Here is a 16,704-nt window from a genome sequence, read left to right as displayed (position 1 = left end):
ATATACATACAGACACGTGTGTATATATATATATATATATGAGAAAACGCATAATCGTTTTAAAAAAAGTAAATAAAACATGAAACTTATATAAAAAAATTAATTTTTTAATAATAAACCCCACTCTTTTTCAAAACGATTACGTGGCGTTACACGCTTCACAGTTATATATAAAATTACTCATATATATCCATCCCCTCTCAATTGCAGAGGCAGATGGTCGTGATCATCCTCATGGGAATCTCCTTCATGCCTGCACAAAGAAATGCCCACAGGAGGAGCCCCAGTTAGCTATGTCTAAAGCTACATCCTATAGTTTGGACAATAGTTTTTTTTTATTTCAAGTTCTGCTACTTATAATTAGTCAGTGCATTAATACATCACTTTATGTTATACTCCTTATTATAAGTATACAAAAAAATCAAAACAACAGTACTTTAATATGTCAGCTGATGTGTTGAGTGTGTAAATAATCAGGCCTGTAAATAGATTTTTTTCCAGAGTACAAAACCCATGGCCACATCATTCAAAACACATGCACTGCTACAAACCCAGCTACCTACATCAGAGGCATTTTCCATCACCACCACCACCCAATGTTGTAACTCATCTTTCTTCATTTGTGAGTTGTATTTGTTCTGAGGAAAAAAAAGAAGACTGTCATTTTCCTCTCAAGTGAGAAGTATGCATGTTACTGCCCTGCTATCTCATTATACGACCAAAACTAAAACCGTTTCCTTTCAGAAATTCTCATCATTATGGTTCTTGACTTTTCTCACTCTCAAGAGTCTCATTGCATGCATAGAATTATATATCATAGATCTGTCCAATATACCATTCAATTCTGAAATTACTTCTTTTTAGTAGTGTGGTCCATTGGCTTCACAGAGCAGAAAGCAATTGGACCACCAAAGAAATATATATATATATATCCCCTTATATCTTAAAAGTACCTATAAGATCTACAGTAATGAACAGTAGTTCAATGGATTCAACGGCATCGTCCTCTTCTATCATTCATTTCCTTTCATTTCAGTCACATTTTTACATCTTAATTGAATGTTAAACGTCTGGTTAGCTTTTCTTCGACAGTCCAAAATATCTAGCCTTCATAAAAGAGATGGAATACAAGATACTTTCTACAATCTACAGACGTTTCGAGTTGAGGAAGAAATATTTTTTCCAGTGCTGTTTGAGAGTTTTCTTCTCACCGTTTGGTATGCAAAAATTCCTAATTTCACTTCTGCATGTTGTTTTTCATCTTTCTCGCATATTTGTTTCATCTGTGTTTGTTTTTGGTTTGACGAGAGGAAGAGAGAGTTGCCGTCTGCGTGTTAATGGTAGTGTGCGACGGAGAGGAAAAGGGAAGTTCGTGGTCGCCGGGTCTGGTAGAGATTGTCGCCGGTGTGAAGTGGTGGAGGTCTGGTGGCCTGGGTGGCCGCTACGGCGGCGCTGGTTGAGAGAAATGGGAGAAACCCATTTCGGATGTGTTTCCACGGGAGAGACCTAGGGCTGCGCGTGGGGGACATCGTTGGTGGCTGGGTTGGTCGCCGGAGTGAGGGGGAGTCGGCTGTGGTGGTCGTGACGGTAGGTGGCCGCGTACGGCGGCGCCGGTTAATAGAAATGGGAAAAACCCATTTCAGATGGGTTTCCGCGGGGGAGACCTACGGCTGCGCGTGGGGGACATCCATGGTGCCTCGGGTGGTCGTCGGCGTGAGAGGGACTCTCCGGTGGTGGCAGTGAGACTGGCCGGCGCACGGCGGCGCCATGCTGGGCTGAAGCAAAACTGACGGTGAGGAAGATTCGGGCCACCGAGAGAGAACCTGAGGAAAAAAAAAAATCATTATAAATTCAATAAAAAAAAATAATATATGTTGAAAAATATTTAATTATTTGTTATTAATAAATAATAGTCAATTCTTTCTTTTTCATAAGAATGTTTAGATAGAAAATAATTTTAGATGAAAAAATCAGTAATGTTCCTAATAACATAGTCAATTCTTTCTTTTTCTTTTTATTTTTTATTTTTTTGCATAAAACTGAATATATATAATATAATGTACGTAGGAATGTTTAGATAGAAAATAACTTTAGAGGTTTAATTCAAGCATGTATAGGACTTTATTATACCTATGATGTTTTATGTAATAAAACTTCTTATTTAACAAATAAATGGAAATGATATCAAAGTCGAGATCTTGAATTTTAACTTGAGAATCCTAAGTTGAATAATTGCAAATGAAATGCTAATTATATATAGGTCAAGACAAAAAAATCTTTCAGTTTAATGTGACACATCAAACAGATGTTGGCCCAAGAGAGTAAATCTTATCATTTAAATTCTGCAGATGATATCCTCTATACACATATTTAATAATAAAATAACTCTTAATATCATGATGCAGAAGAAATATATCACCAACAACACAATTAATCCATAAATATATTTTACATAGAAAATATGGACTCAATTGTTTGAATCTTGAATATATATATATATATATATATATATATATATAACTGCATTTTAATTATATATGAGCCACACCAATTATATCATCGTATTTAAATGAGGAATGAGTCAGGTAATTTGCTTGATGCAATGAACCCATCACCGAGGTTATAGATAAGATCAGTATCATAGTAAAAATCATTATAAATTCAATACAAAAAAATAATACAAGTTAAAAAATATCTAATTATTTGTTATTAATAAATAATAGTCAATTTTTTTTTCTTTCCATAAAACTGAATATATAATATAATGTAAGTAGGAATATTTAGATAAAAAATAGCTCTAGATGAAAAAATCAGTAATGTCTCTAATAACATCAATATTAAAAATCATTATAAATTCACTACAAACAAATAATATATGTTGAAAAACATCTCATTATTTATTATTAATACATAATGTTTAGATAGAAAATAAATCTAGATGGAAAATTCAGTAATGTCCCTAATAACATCAATATCATAGTAGACAAATAAATATAAAAAAATTATCTGCATGTCAACTATTTTGAAACAAATAAAATTTCCAGCATTCTCATCTTAAATGGATTCATTTCCAATAGCTAGGAATCAAACAGAATATAAAAAATAAAAAAATAAAAAAATAAAATAAAATAAAATAAAAAAATTTAATGACTTCAAACCCAATGTATTTAACCATCAGTATATGTGCAATGATTGGTAGAATTACTCCATGGTGTCAAAAATTAATAATTATAAGCTATTGCATATTTAATATAAATAATATAAAAAAAACAATTATGTAATATTTAGTCGTTTAAAAAACAAACTGTAATTTGAATTAGTTTGTCTTCCAAATTTACTTGAACTTATAGTTTGTTTAAACTTATTACTATTTAAATTAGTAGTTTCTAATTAGAATAATCTATATTATTCGCATAGACCTTATCATTAAATTCTCTTCTTCTATACTATATGTTTATATTTTAGAACAATTAAATACAGGACAAACATGCCTCGCACGTGACTTCACCGCTAGTATATATATATATATATATATATATATATATATATATATATATATATATATATTCTGTTATACATTCTGCCATTCTGGGTTCAAACAAGTAAGATCAAGTAGGCCAATCCCAGCTTCTGATGGAGTAAAGTGACAAGAATTGAGAAGAAGTGTGTAGCCAAGAGAACTAATCTACAGTACTTGTGCATTCATAAAAAGAAATCTACATATTGAGATCTAAAAGACGCATGCTTTTACTCTTTATTAAGACTTTAACAACACAAATTCCAAACCCTTTTTTGTTGTCCTAGAGATGCTCTGTCTTTCTCATTGTAGAGACTGTTGACCTTTTCCAGCAGCACATCTGTAATGGGGGGTGGGGGTTTCGTCCAAAAAATTCTGGTTAGACCAAATATGATATGCGTTTTTTTTAATGCACATCCCAAATCACGTGTAATTAGAAATTCTAATGGCAGCCTTACTTACTTTCTACCTTAACAGTGTTAAGAGCTAATTCTAATTACCAATTGGCAAAGTCTCCCAGCTTGGACCTGCATGCAGGCATGGTGGTCCAAAGACCTTTCTTTTTAATCTTTTTTGTGTTTGAGATTCGAGCTCTCGAGAATGGTTCCTCTCTCTCTCTCTCTTTCTCATGGTTTGTGTCCAGCTATCAAAAGCATCCAGCACATCGGCCATTCCTTGCGCGACTCCACGATAACCACTGCGCACATACAAACATGCATGCATAAAATATGTTAGCGTGTGTTTATTTTCTTGGTCCCGTGTTAATGGTTAGGAACGAGTTGCCTCACCTTCCTTCAGGAGACACATTTTAAGTTTTATTAAATTAAAATGAAGTACAAGTAGTGAGGATGAGTAGCCCCAACAAATACACCAAACAAACAAGTTAATATAGTGCGAAAAAAAAAACAAATGAGAAGCCAAAAGATCTCTCACCACTGGGTGATTTTAATTTAATCCAGTGATGGATTGCTACTAGTGTGCTGTCTATATTTCTGATTGAGGCAAATGCTGTTGAACACTTAGCTATGCTTGGAACTTGGACTCATTTTAGTCTAATTTTTAGTTGAGTTTAATATCTAAATACACAATTCTTAAATCACTAAATTCATCTCAACTCAAAATCTCTTTACACGTCGGACCCACAACTTTTTTCAAATTTCAACTCAACACCTCTTTATACGCAAGACTCATAATCTTTTTCAACTTCTTATAAATATATTTAGGCTACGTTTAAATGTTGAATTGAGTTGAAATGATAAAATATTAATAAAATATTATTTTTTAATATTATTATTATTTTAAGATTTGAAAAAATTGAATTGTTTATTATATTTTATATTGAAATTTTAAAAAGTTATAATGGTGGTTGAGATGGGTTTAAAAACCAAACGAAGCCACTCATGTTAACATCTAAATGCATCTAAATTCATCTTAAGTGGATCTCACAAAATTTACTTTATTATCTTAACTCACTACTATTCATAAAGAATTCAATTCATCTGAACTCAACTCAACATCTAAAGAAATTGGATATTATAAAATTAAGAAGAAAAGTAGCAAATTGTGGTCAGAACCGGGTACATGTCAACTCAACCCATGCCCTTTTTATCTAGTTTCCACCGGGGTAAGGTGCTACGATTGAAGGGTTGCATGTTCATCTCAACTTTCGTCTATAGAAATTAGAAGTGCGTTCACAAATGAAGGGGGATCCGGGCTGATACCCATGCTATGATACTCTTGATGGACTCCCAACCTTTGTGATTGGGGACCCCATGAATGAGGTTCAAGGGGTAAAATAAATTTAATAAAATCACAAACTGGTCATTGCATGGAATTGTCAACTATTCAATGTTCGCCCAATATTCTAACTAGAGAATCAAAGCAAACTTATAAAATAAAATAATGAATCAATTTTACAATAAAATTTTACATTTTGACCTACAATATCAAATTATGTTAGTTCTTAAATTTATTTCGTAATATCTTTATGTAGACCAAGCATTTCTCTTCTAGAAGATTTGTGATTGTTGGGAATAAAATAAACTAGACCCAGCTTACTCTGTGACCATCATCAAAAATAAAAGGGAGAGAAGGAAGAGACAAAAGTTGAAAGAGGTGAAAGGTAAGGGAAGTTAAGTCAAACACTCAAAGGGAAAATGTGATATGGACATAAGACTGACAAGAGATTAACCACTCTCAGGAGACCTCAATAAAAGGGGATTTCCCTACAAGACACCACAAACTTCTCGAGGCCTCTTTTATCTTCATCATGGAGGCTCTAGATACATCATCTTTTTCCTCTAGGCAAGAGGATCCCCAACCTCTATTGTACAGAGAGATACGTGAAAGCACAAGAGACCGTACAAATCATCAAGCATAGTGAATTTGCTCTCCAAACACCCTATGAACATAGGCTTTATCCAAACCACAAATTTGTATGTTGCTCTCATTTATATTTTATTTATTATTTACTTTCATAGATGAATGCAAGGACACTGTATCGTCACCCAAGCCACTCTCGTGGGTTTGTCAATCTCAAAGATGTCTCCTTCTTCGTTTCCGGCTTGCACTGAAATGGACATCAAGAGTCATTTCCCTATGGTGTATCATAATCAAGATGTAGAGTGATTGGATGAGTTTAAGGCTCTGCTTGTGGGAATGGAGTTAGTCTAGTCTGCACCAACTCCTGCTGGGTGCCTACGTTAGCGAGTGATGTCTCTTGTACAGCCTGTTGTTTTGTTTCTTGTCAGATGATCCTTCAATATGCATCGTGTCCTGATCCCAGTCTCACTCATGCAGACAACTCCCTACATATAGATCGACCTTGCACCAGCCCCGTCAACACCTCTCCCGAGCCTTCTTGGTTGGTTTTGCTCCTACGGGTTTTTTAGTATGCAAGATATACCTACAACTTTTTTACAACTAATTTTACAATCAAACCAATGAAATCACGTCATTTCATTGAAGATTTTATTTTAATTTTACAAAACTAAGTTCGATTCACATAAAGTTGTGAAAGAGTTTTTTATTGCAGGGGCTGTTAATGTCTATACCACCTTGACATACTGCAGGTTGTAAAGAATGTTCTGGGCCTTCACAGGGAAAATGAATGTAGTAGTTGAGTGTTCGGAAGACTATAGATGACCATTGTAGGAATCTTTTTATATATAACATCAATAATCGAGTGGATTTCAGTAGACCACATATATATAATCTACACATTCTTGATAATTGAACTGCTTCAAGTTCCTAGTGAAAATAATGAACGGTCAGCCTCGCTGTTTGCCTTTCAAAGCGACCCCACTGCCTCGAAAAGGAAGTTTTTCTCACAGAAAGCAGTTGTAAAAATGGGATTAATGCAATTATGAGAATAACAGTTCTAAAGTGTATATCATACATACTACTTGTCAAATGAAGAGAACAAATGCCACCAACACTTCAGGCCATCTGGCCGGTGCCCGGGCAGCAATAACTCAAGGTTGCACCCTAGTGCAGAACCAGTCTTTTTAAGATCTAGCAATTTGGAAGGGGGTGTGACAAAATAAAACAAAAAGGGAACAAGGATACTGAATGGGTTAGAAAAACTAGATTAAAAACTCAAATTAAACCATTTAATCCAAGCATAAATCTTAGCACTAGTCAAAAAGACTCGCTCCTTGGGATTTTAAAGACCTCTTTGTAAGTTACCAATTTGCATAAAACGGGTATTTTGGGTTAATGTGGATGCATTGCTGACACTTTTGGTAGCTTTTGTTAGCACTGTTCCCATATGCACCTATTCTGTAGGGAAATATAACGGCAATGTTTTGCTGGGAAATTTGAATCATATTTGGTTCAAATTTCACAGCAAAACATGTCCCTGTCATAGCAAAACATGTAGGAACAGTGCTAACAAAAGTGTCAGCAATGCCTCTAGCAATAATCCAAAATGTTCTAAAAAAATACAGTAAGATCCAGAAAGAATCTTCAAAAGAATGAAGTTAAACTAGGCCTCTTGCATTTTGACTTCCAAACTTGTGTCAGGTACCTCAATACCTCAATACTACAATACGGCACAGAGACTTCAGGATGATTACCTGAATTTGCAATACTCAGCATGAGGTCTTGGATCCTAGAAATAAACTTTAACCCAGTGACGCCCAGCCCAATAAAACCTCTTAAGCTGTTTTTAGGTAGGATACACCAGCTTTACAGAAAACAAGTATCACCATTTGAGTAAAGAAACATATTTTAGAACTACCCTCTTACAGACAATTTTAGTATGGGAAATGGAAATCCTTTAACTGGGTATCAGAAGTTAACTTCCATAAAGTCAATCACACACCTCAAGTTGATACAACTAGAGACATTTGCTATCATTAAGAAAATGAAAGTAGAACAAGAGTAAAATAACTATCATGAGTCAGTTTAAGCCATAAAATTACAAAAAAAAAAAAAATAAACGGGATAGACAACAACTTATCATTAGTACATGGTGTGCATTTGAAGACGCATTTGATCAGCATTACACAGATTACAGATAATTTATGACATTCAAGCCCACCTCCCTTGAGGAGCACAATATTCCACTGCTTATGCTTCATCGATCTGCTCCTGCATGAACCCCAAAAGTGTAGCAGTTTAGCAAAATTCATATCTTGGAGTCCACCATGAGGAAGATTATTTAGCTTCGTGAGCTAGGATGTTAAAATGAAGTAAATGCTGTTTTGCACTATATTGGTTTAGACACAGTAACCATCCTAACTTGAAAGAACAATCAAGGATCAGAGGGATTCACCAGTCAGACCAATTAAAAGCTTTGGATTCAAAAGCAAGGTAATCCCCCTGCCTTGGCTGAAGACACCATGAAGCCAATAGCGAAACATGGCCAGTACAGTGTGAAATATTAGCTAGACAGGATGAAATTGGGTCACGAGGTAAAGGAGATATATGAAAAATGTAGAACAGGAGTTGAGAAAGAAGGGGAAAAGAGCATGGGCCTATATGAGTACAACCAAGCGAGAAGGTGCACGTCTGACAACTAAAGCCTGAAGCTGCATAACAGCAAGAAGGCCATACTGATGGGAGAATAAAAAAGATCTATACTCGGTGAATTTACTCCTTGACTTCTCCAGTTGGCCTGGCTGCTTAACTTCTTTTTTGATTCAGCACTTCCAGTTTCAGAATTGGCTCACTCAATGTATTTTACTATCAGTTGTTATTTTTTTCCAGCATGTTTAATTCACACATATTTACAATGAAAGCAATGTCATTGAAATTTTCTAGCAGTAGTTTCCATAACAAGGATCTGAATATGGGCAGGTGGAATCCAACGGAGAAGTTTCTTTTCCTCTTCTCCAAACTGCCTGATTGATCATCCTTCACACGCACTAAGGAACCTGGATTAACCCAATTGAATTTGAGCCACCATTGGCTCTGGCACATCAATGCTCTGACTGACTAGCAATTTTGGGCAAACAGCACCACACCAAATTTGAAATTACTGTTACTGCAAACTCAAAAGGATATCCCAAGTACACTGGAGATTGAAGCCATTCAGTTTTGCTGTACAAAGGACCTTTAGTAAGACTATCACGTTTTTCCATTGCATTTAAACAATATTTTGCAAACATGATCAGGATTTTTTTTCTAAATTTCCAGAGCCATATTCTGGTGATGCTCCATAATTATTTATTCTGTATCTCTTCACAGGCCTGATTTGTGCTTCTAAATGCTATAAAAAAAATGTTCAAGGGTTTTGTCAGAATGACCAAAGTCTTGTCTAACTTCAAGTTGTGCTCACCTGCATATCTGAAGTCCAAAGCGTAAGGTTGTCCCTCAGCAATTGCATGATGAGAGTGCTATCCTTGTAGGACTCCTCGCCTAATGTGTCCAGCTCAGCAATAGCTTCCTCAAAGGCCTATGGACAAAGAAGAGGTTCAAAAATCCAATCAGTACAAAAAGGTCAACTAAAACAGATAATCACCACATCAGCCTGTAGTATAACTTTCAACTTAGTAACATATGGAAGTATCTAAGAACGACAGTGCATCCATATCTTCCGTAGACCAACATAATGCAGCTATTTTTTTATACTCTTTTTGGTTTTTTTTTTTTTTTTTTGTGGGGGAGGGGGGGGGGTGTGGGGGGGTTGAATAATCAGATCGTAAATTTACTTGCACCTTCACTTGGTTGCTGTTTCCAGAGCAACTGAGGGACTCATTATAGACTTCAGCTTCCCTTCTAAGGAGTTCTAGATAAAAGTAGGCCAGTTCAAAAACTTATACTAAATGTGCCAGAACCCGACAACACAGAATCAATACATTTACTGTTATGGGTTTTTCCTTTACTGATTTTAATCATCCATGTTAAATAGAACGCAGAGACACCCCAATACAATAATAAATGACATTATAGAAAATCGACTTACATTCCATAAGTTGAACTAGACCACTAAAGGGGCCAGTCAACAAGTGATCTTTCATAAGTTCTATATCAAACCGGAATGATATATTTTTTATCCTTATGTTACCAAAATTATATCTTCAATTAATTTCTTACTGCCAGAAACACCTCAAACAGATAAAACCAGTGATATCATGCGATCTGCCACAAGATGTTAAGTCTCCCAAAATCCTTGTTGATATAACCCACATCCCTAATTAAAAAAGAATGATAGCCCACAACCCTTCTTTACCAGCATAACCCTCATTCCAATTCCTTACTGACCAACCAACCTTAGCACATACATCCACCAGAAAACGAGTGTATCTTGTTCCAGTAATTCGTGACCCACCTCTGCTTGAGATTGAAACTCCACTAGTGTTTCCCTATGCCTTTTAACGTAGCAATTCTAAGCTGATATCCCATTTGATCTGGTTCAATGTCTCCTACGCATGGAACATCTCATGTGCTTGAAGTTATTCCAAGGCTCAATTTGAATAAAACCCAATCCTAATTTGAACCCAAATTCAATAAAATGGAACTGACAAAAACAAAAGATCCTATGGTGGCCATGATGATCCCATTTCCTGAATTCATCTCGATCACACTTTGGAATTGTGGACAGATACCTGAAACTGATCCACAAGTGGGCCATATCGTTAGGACTGAATGAAACATGGATACAGATTTACTTAGGAAAGGTGGTCCAGACCTGAAGTCACATTAATCCCATCAATCCTAAATCTCAATGATTTTTTTTTTTTTTGTTAATAATTTTATCAATAAATCTCATTCAAATAGTCCTCTCTCTCCGAATATTAATTTCGCACTTCTAGTCACACTTTGGTTGCGTTTGGGTATTGAAATAATTTCAGATATTCTGTGAATAGTAGTGAAGAAGTAATGATAGAATATTGAATAGTAATAAATAGTAGTAAAAAGTAGGTGAAAAGTAATAATAAAATAATGAACAGCAGAATTCCACTACCCAAACTAGCCCTTAATTAAACTTTTTTTGTAATACCGTACTCCATTGGCCGTTTGTAATAAATTTTAATGGATTAAATATCCATGATTTTCTTGTATCAATGGATGCTCATGCTTAGATGTCACTCTTGTATATGTCATGTGTACTTGGACTATGTCTATCTATATCATGAATAAAAATCTTGTTTACTGACTAAAAAAACCAATGCACATATTACCATCAGCAAATTACTAAAGTGGAAATGAAGTTGCTAAGGCAGCCAAGCACATGGATGAATTTATTAAGTTGGATAGGAAACAAAAGAGACAACTAGTAAAATGGCTCAAAGGCATAATCATGATTGTGAAGCGGAGCATAAGAAATTCACAAGCTCGAGCTTTCCAATCCTAATCATGTCTACAAAATTCTTATATACATTCTGGTCCATCCATAGCTTATAATTTTCTTCTACTTTTCAAAACATATACATGTAGTACAGAAGAGAGAAGCAAACCTGCTTTGCCATGCCACAAGCTTTCTCTGATGAGTTTAGGATCTCATAGTAAAAGACAGAGAAGTTAAGTGCCAGCCCCAGCCTTATAGGGTGTGTCGGAGCAAGATCTGCAAGTGCTATATCCTTCAAACCAATAAATAACCATATAAGCACATAAATGAGAGAAGTCTTCAATGAAATATTTTCAATCAAAAGATGAAGTACAAAGACAAATCTTTTTTTTTCCAAATATAAAGTAGACTTTCCCTTGTGAGCAAAAACTAACTAGCATAGGCAGCACCCTACAGAACAACCAACCAGAGAGAAATTGAGGAACACTCAACAAAGTGAAAGTAAGGAACTGGCTTATCAATGGAGATACGCAGAGGCCTTGATCTATGCGGAATATCAACTGAATGAAAACGTAGATCCGTCAAGTAATTGATGCAGGAAGTCAGTTGATTAATTTACAACACTAAGCTTGAAATGCTGGTCATTACTTGATGGAAAGTGGATTAACACTTACACTTCTAGTAGATAATGCCATGGACATGATAAGCTGCTGTTTCATAAAACTGGACTACCACCGTGACATATCTAACTACAGAAGTAGGATGAGTTGTCTTATTTCACCTTCAATAAACAAAATCCCTTATATGTTTAGCTGAAAAAGTTTACAATTATAAGGGTTCTGGGTTCAATATTTATTTGGCATTTGTAAAATCTAAAAATTTGGGACTCATTTAGAAATATATAGAAATTTAATAACGGGATCTTCATTATTAATTTTGCAAATGGAGAAACAAATCCTACAAATCTTCTCACATGTCATTAATTGGAAAGAAAAAGGGCCCCATAACCATTTCAAGGACTTGAGACCCCGACGTAACAAAACAGCAAAGCTCATACTGAAATCTCAATGCACAACTACCCGGACATCTTCAGAACAGAACCGGAATTACCTCGACATTTCTTAAAAAAAATGGATACTGTTTTGAAAATTTGTTGAGGAAAAACTCAAAAACCATATGAAATTCTATATGCTAAATAATAAGTTCATCTAATCAACCACTACTATGGCTCTATGCGACACAACGATAAACAATTTAAGCTCAATAAGATATATAAGTTAATTAATTAAAACCTGAGCCGCTTTGTAAGCCAGCATAGTCTCCTCGGCCGCGGTTTTCCTCTCATCCCCGACCTTGAACTCAGCCATATAGCGATGATAATCGCCCTTCATCTTCAGATAAAACACCTTGGACTCCCCTGTGGAAGCCGACGGCACCAGATGCGAGTCGAGCAGCCTCAGAATCCCAGCGCAGACGGTCGAGAGCTCCGACTCGACCTTGGACCGATAGTCCTTGACGAGGACGACGTGCTCCTCGTTCTTGCGGCCCTCTTCCTTCTGCTCGATCGAGGACACGATGCGCCAAGCTGCCCGGAGTGAGCCGATCACGTTCTTGTAGGCGACGGAGAGGAGGTTGCGCTCCTCCACAGTGAGCTCGGAGACCTGGTTGGAGCCAGTCACAAGGTTTTCCATGAACTGGACCATTTCCTCGTAGCGCTCGGCTTGCTCCGCCAGCTTGGCCATGTACACGTACTGCTCCCTAGTCAGTAAAGAAGCCATAGGAGTAACGAGAGAGAGAGAGAGAGAGAGAGAGATTCAGTTTGAACAGCTTTGGACGGAAGGTTATAGAGGTGGCTGTATGGGTTGGCTTCGGAATTTTGTGAGACTATGAGGAGCATTAGCACAATCGTGGGGAGATTAACAAGACCTTACTCGCTCTTGTATGGAAACGCGTGGAAAAGGGATAGGATATATTGTCCTTTCAGGTGTGTGGTACGCTGTCGTTTTCCCTCATCACATTGGATATTACGGAGATCAATTGGCCTGTGGCGGAATGCCGGCGTGGGATTTTGATATAGGCGAGTGTCATGGTGTCAGTGCACCAGCGCGCGTGGAGTAATCATTCAGGCCGTCTTATTGGTCGATGATTATGAGAAACGGATAGAAGCTGAGATGGATGAGCGTCAGATTCCACTTGGACGGTCCAAAGTCGAATTTTTTTAGTACTCCGAATGACCTTTCGGGGGATTTTTATAAAGGCCCAAAATCTCAATATTGATTGGGCTGCTCAATTTCCACGCCCTATGTTTTGCACTAGTATAAGATTGTCAATTCATGACGTTTTATTCGGTCTGATCATGTTAAGTTAGTTTGTGTGATATAGAAGTCAATCCTAATCGAACTCAATTGGGCAAATTTCTCAATCCAAACTTATTAATTTCATGTTGATTTGTAACGAGATCACAAATATAGTGAAAATTATCAATTCTAAATGTCGTGTACAAAGTTCTAGTCCTGTCAAAAATCCTAACTTGACTCCTGTAAATAAATTTTATAATAGGTAAATGTCGAGTTTGGAGTTTGTGTGAGAAATTTTCATTCTACTCCCTAAGTTTGTTTTCTTTATATATAGCAAAATAAAGGTTTATTGCAAAAAATAGCTTACAACTAATTATCAACCCGGATGACCTGTGCAATAATACCAAGGAAAGATTCTCACCAAACACTAATGTTAGTTACATTCCAAGAAAATTTTACAAACCTATGAGCAGCTTCATTTCTCATTCTTCCAACATGTTGAATAGTACAATTAATGAATCTCTGTATCAATTCTCTAACATCTTTAATAAATTATAATGTTGCCCAATAGAGACATAGAATCTGTTGTGAGTTGAAGCTCTTTCACTAACATTAGAGAATTACTTTCTACTATCATATCTTTTATTGCTGAGTGAACACTTAGTTGTAAGCCTCGAAGTATTCCTATTAGTTCAACTTCAATAGGATCATTAATCTCAATCTCCATTTTGCTAGTTGTCATTATTAATGATCATCTATCATATATAATAATAATCCCTCCACAAGCATTGTGTTGCTCAGCAAACATTGCTTCATCCACATTAAGCTCCATAGTCCCTTGAGGTGAAGGCTCCCATCTGGAGTATCTTTTGTTCATCTTGTTAGGCCTTCCTCTTAGATCTTTATAATTCTTTTGTAAAGCAAGAGCGAGGCTAATTACATGATCAGGTGTCAGGGTCTTCTACTCAAAAGAAACATGTTGAGAATTTATTAAGCCATAAAATGTAATTAATATATATTTTATATTTAAAACATATGATAAAATAAATATTCATGTTTAAGATTAAAATTTTATGTTATAAATTATAATATAACATTATTTCATATATAATTATAATTTATAAAAATTATATATAATATTAAAAATTAATTAAAAATATATAAATATGCAAATCAATCTGATCTAGTCCGGTCCAGTCCGGTCCTAGAAAACATAAAAGCAAGACCGAACCGATTATGACTGATTTTTTAAATGGAGGAACCGGTCCCAGATCGAACCAACCGGTTTAGGCTAGTTCGGGCCGATTTTCTAGTTCTCCGGTTTATTTTTATAGCCCTAGCTGAAATTTTGTCTATCACCCTCTCCATATCTATACTAACAGGACCTCTACGCCAAGATTCTGCAATTATTCTTTAACAATCTTCATGGTTCACCCATATAGCTTCCAACCTAAATAACTTCTTGCCTCTACTATAGTATTGGTCACCATGTATGTGTAAAATGATAGGTACATGATCCGAATGAGCTGATGAGTGATGATTCTGTAAGGTCCTCAAAACTACCCTTAAATGTCCCAAGTGATCACTTAGGCCCCGTTTGAACTCTAAACTCACATCAACTCATCACATCTCATCATTACAACTTTCTCAAATTTCTACACAAAATATAATAAACAATTTAATTTTTTCAAATCTCAAAACAATAATAATATTAAAAATAATATTCTAAAAATATTTTATTCAACTAATTGAAAATCATCTCAACTCATTTCTGAATCTAAACGGGGCCTTAATGTTTAGCTATACACAAGAATATCATCAAATAACAAATGTTCTAATAGGAGGTCTAAAAATCTTATTCATCAGCTCTTGAAAAGTTGATGGTTCATTGGTAAGCCCATAAGGCATTACCAAAAACTCAAGGTGACCCTCGTGTGTATAAAATGCAATTTTGAGTACATTTTTAAATTTCATCTTGATTTGATGGTAACCCGAGCGTAAGTCGAGATTAAAGAATATTTTAGCAACATATAATTCATCTAATAGCTAATCTATGTTAGAAATGAGGTACTTATCTTTAATAGTATCCATGTTGAGAACCTAGTAGTCCACACACATGCGCTAGCTACCATCATCCTTCCTTACGATGAAGGCAGGTGAGAAATAAGAGCTTTGACTGGGTTGGATGATTCCTACTTGCAACATTTCTTGGACTAGCTTTACAGTCTCCTCTTTCTAGCAATAAGGGTACCAGTAAGGTCTCACAAAAGTGGGTTTAGCTGCCTCTTGAAGCTCGATATGGTGATCATGGCTCCTTGGTAGGGGTAACCCAGTGGCTTTAGTAAACACTGCCTGGAAGTTATCTTGGGATTGATTGCTTCCATGAGTTGAAACCAAACTCTTTTTCCTTTTATCATGGTTGCCTTACTGACTGATTTTCTAGTCCTTATCAAAGTTGCTCACTAGTGACTTTAATCCTTATAGCAGTAATGTCTGTCCACTAAGAGAGAACTTCATGCTGAGATATGTCAAATTCCACTGAATGGTATCCAAACTCCTCAACCAATCTACTATCAACACAATGTCACAACCTCCCAATATTAATAGATAAAGGTTAACCAAGAAAGCATAGTTATCTAATTTGAGTAAAATTGTCTTATAGTAACCTTGGCAAGGGAGGGTTTCCCCTTTGACTACTATGTGACTCTTTTCCATTGGTAATCGTGCACTTCTAGCTACATTCAAATAAATAAAGTTGTGTGTATTTCCTATATCAATAAGTATAATTATAATTTGCTAGTTCAACTTCCCCTCCAATCTTATGGTTTTGGGAGATGAAGCACCTACAATTGCATGTATTGATATGTACAATAATTTAACTTGTTGAGTTACTGGTCCAAAACCAACTTCTGGTGGTGGTTTGTCTCCTTCCTCCTCTTCCTCTTCCTCAACTTTTAGTTCCATACCTTCCAACAGGTAAAACTTAGGGTTGTTACATCTATGCCCAAGTTGGTATTTCTCATCACCATAAGAGCACAATCTATTCTCCCTCATTTCTTGCATTTGGTTGGTTGTAGTTATTTTGATGAGATAAGTTGGGTTTCAATATTGGTATGATCAATTTATGGGTTGAAGTGATACCGGTGCTGGTAACC

General features: G+C 35.8%; 1 protein-coding gene across 1 annotated transcript; it reads right to left on the bottom strand.

Moving 5' to 3' along the window:
* Window positions 1-7,801: 7,801 nt before the first annotated feature.
* On the bottom strand, window positions 7,802-13,115 carry LOC108991257 (14-3-3-like protein GF14 kappa). The gene is made up of 4 exons (XM_018965432.2): window positions 12,545-13,115; window positions 11,422-11,544; window positions 9,300-9,416; window positions 7,802-8,110 (listed from the first exon to the last, which is right to left on the bottom strand). The coding sequence occupies exons 1-4, from the start codon at window positions 13,028-13,030 to the stop codon at window positions 8,090-8,092; spliced, it is 747 nt and encodes a 248-aa protein (XP_018820977.1). The 5' UTR covers window positions 13,031-13,115; the 3' UTR covers window positions 7,802-8,089.
* Between the last annotated feature and the right edge of the window lie 3,589 nt (window positions 13,116-16,704).

Source organism: Juglans regia, chromosome 7, assembly GCF_001411555.2.
Source record: "Juglans regia cultivar Chandler chromosome 7, Walnut 2.0, whole genome shotgun sequence".
Lineage (NCBI taxonomy): Eukaryota > Viridiplantae > Streptophyta > Magnoliopsida > Fagales > Juglandaceae > Juglans > Juglans regia.
The sequence above is the reverse complement of the archived record's forward strand: the minus strand, read 5'-3'. Positions and strand labels throughout refer to the sequence as shown.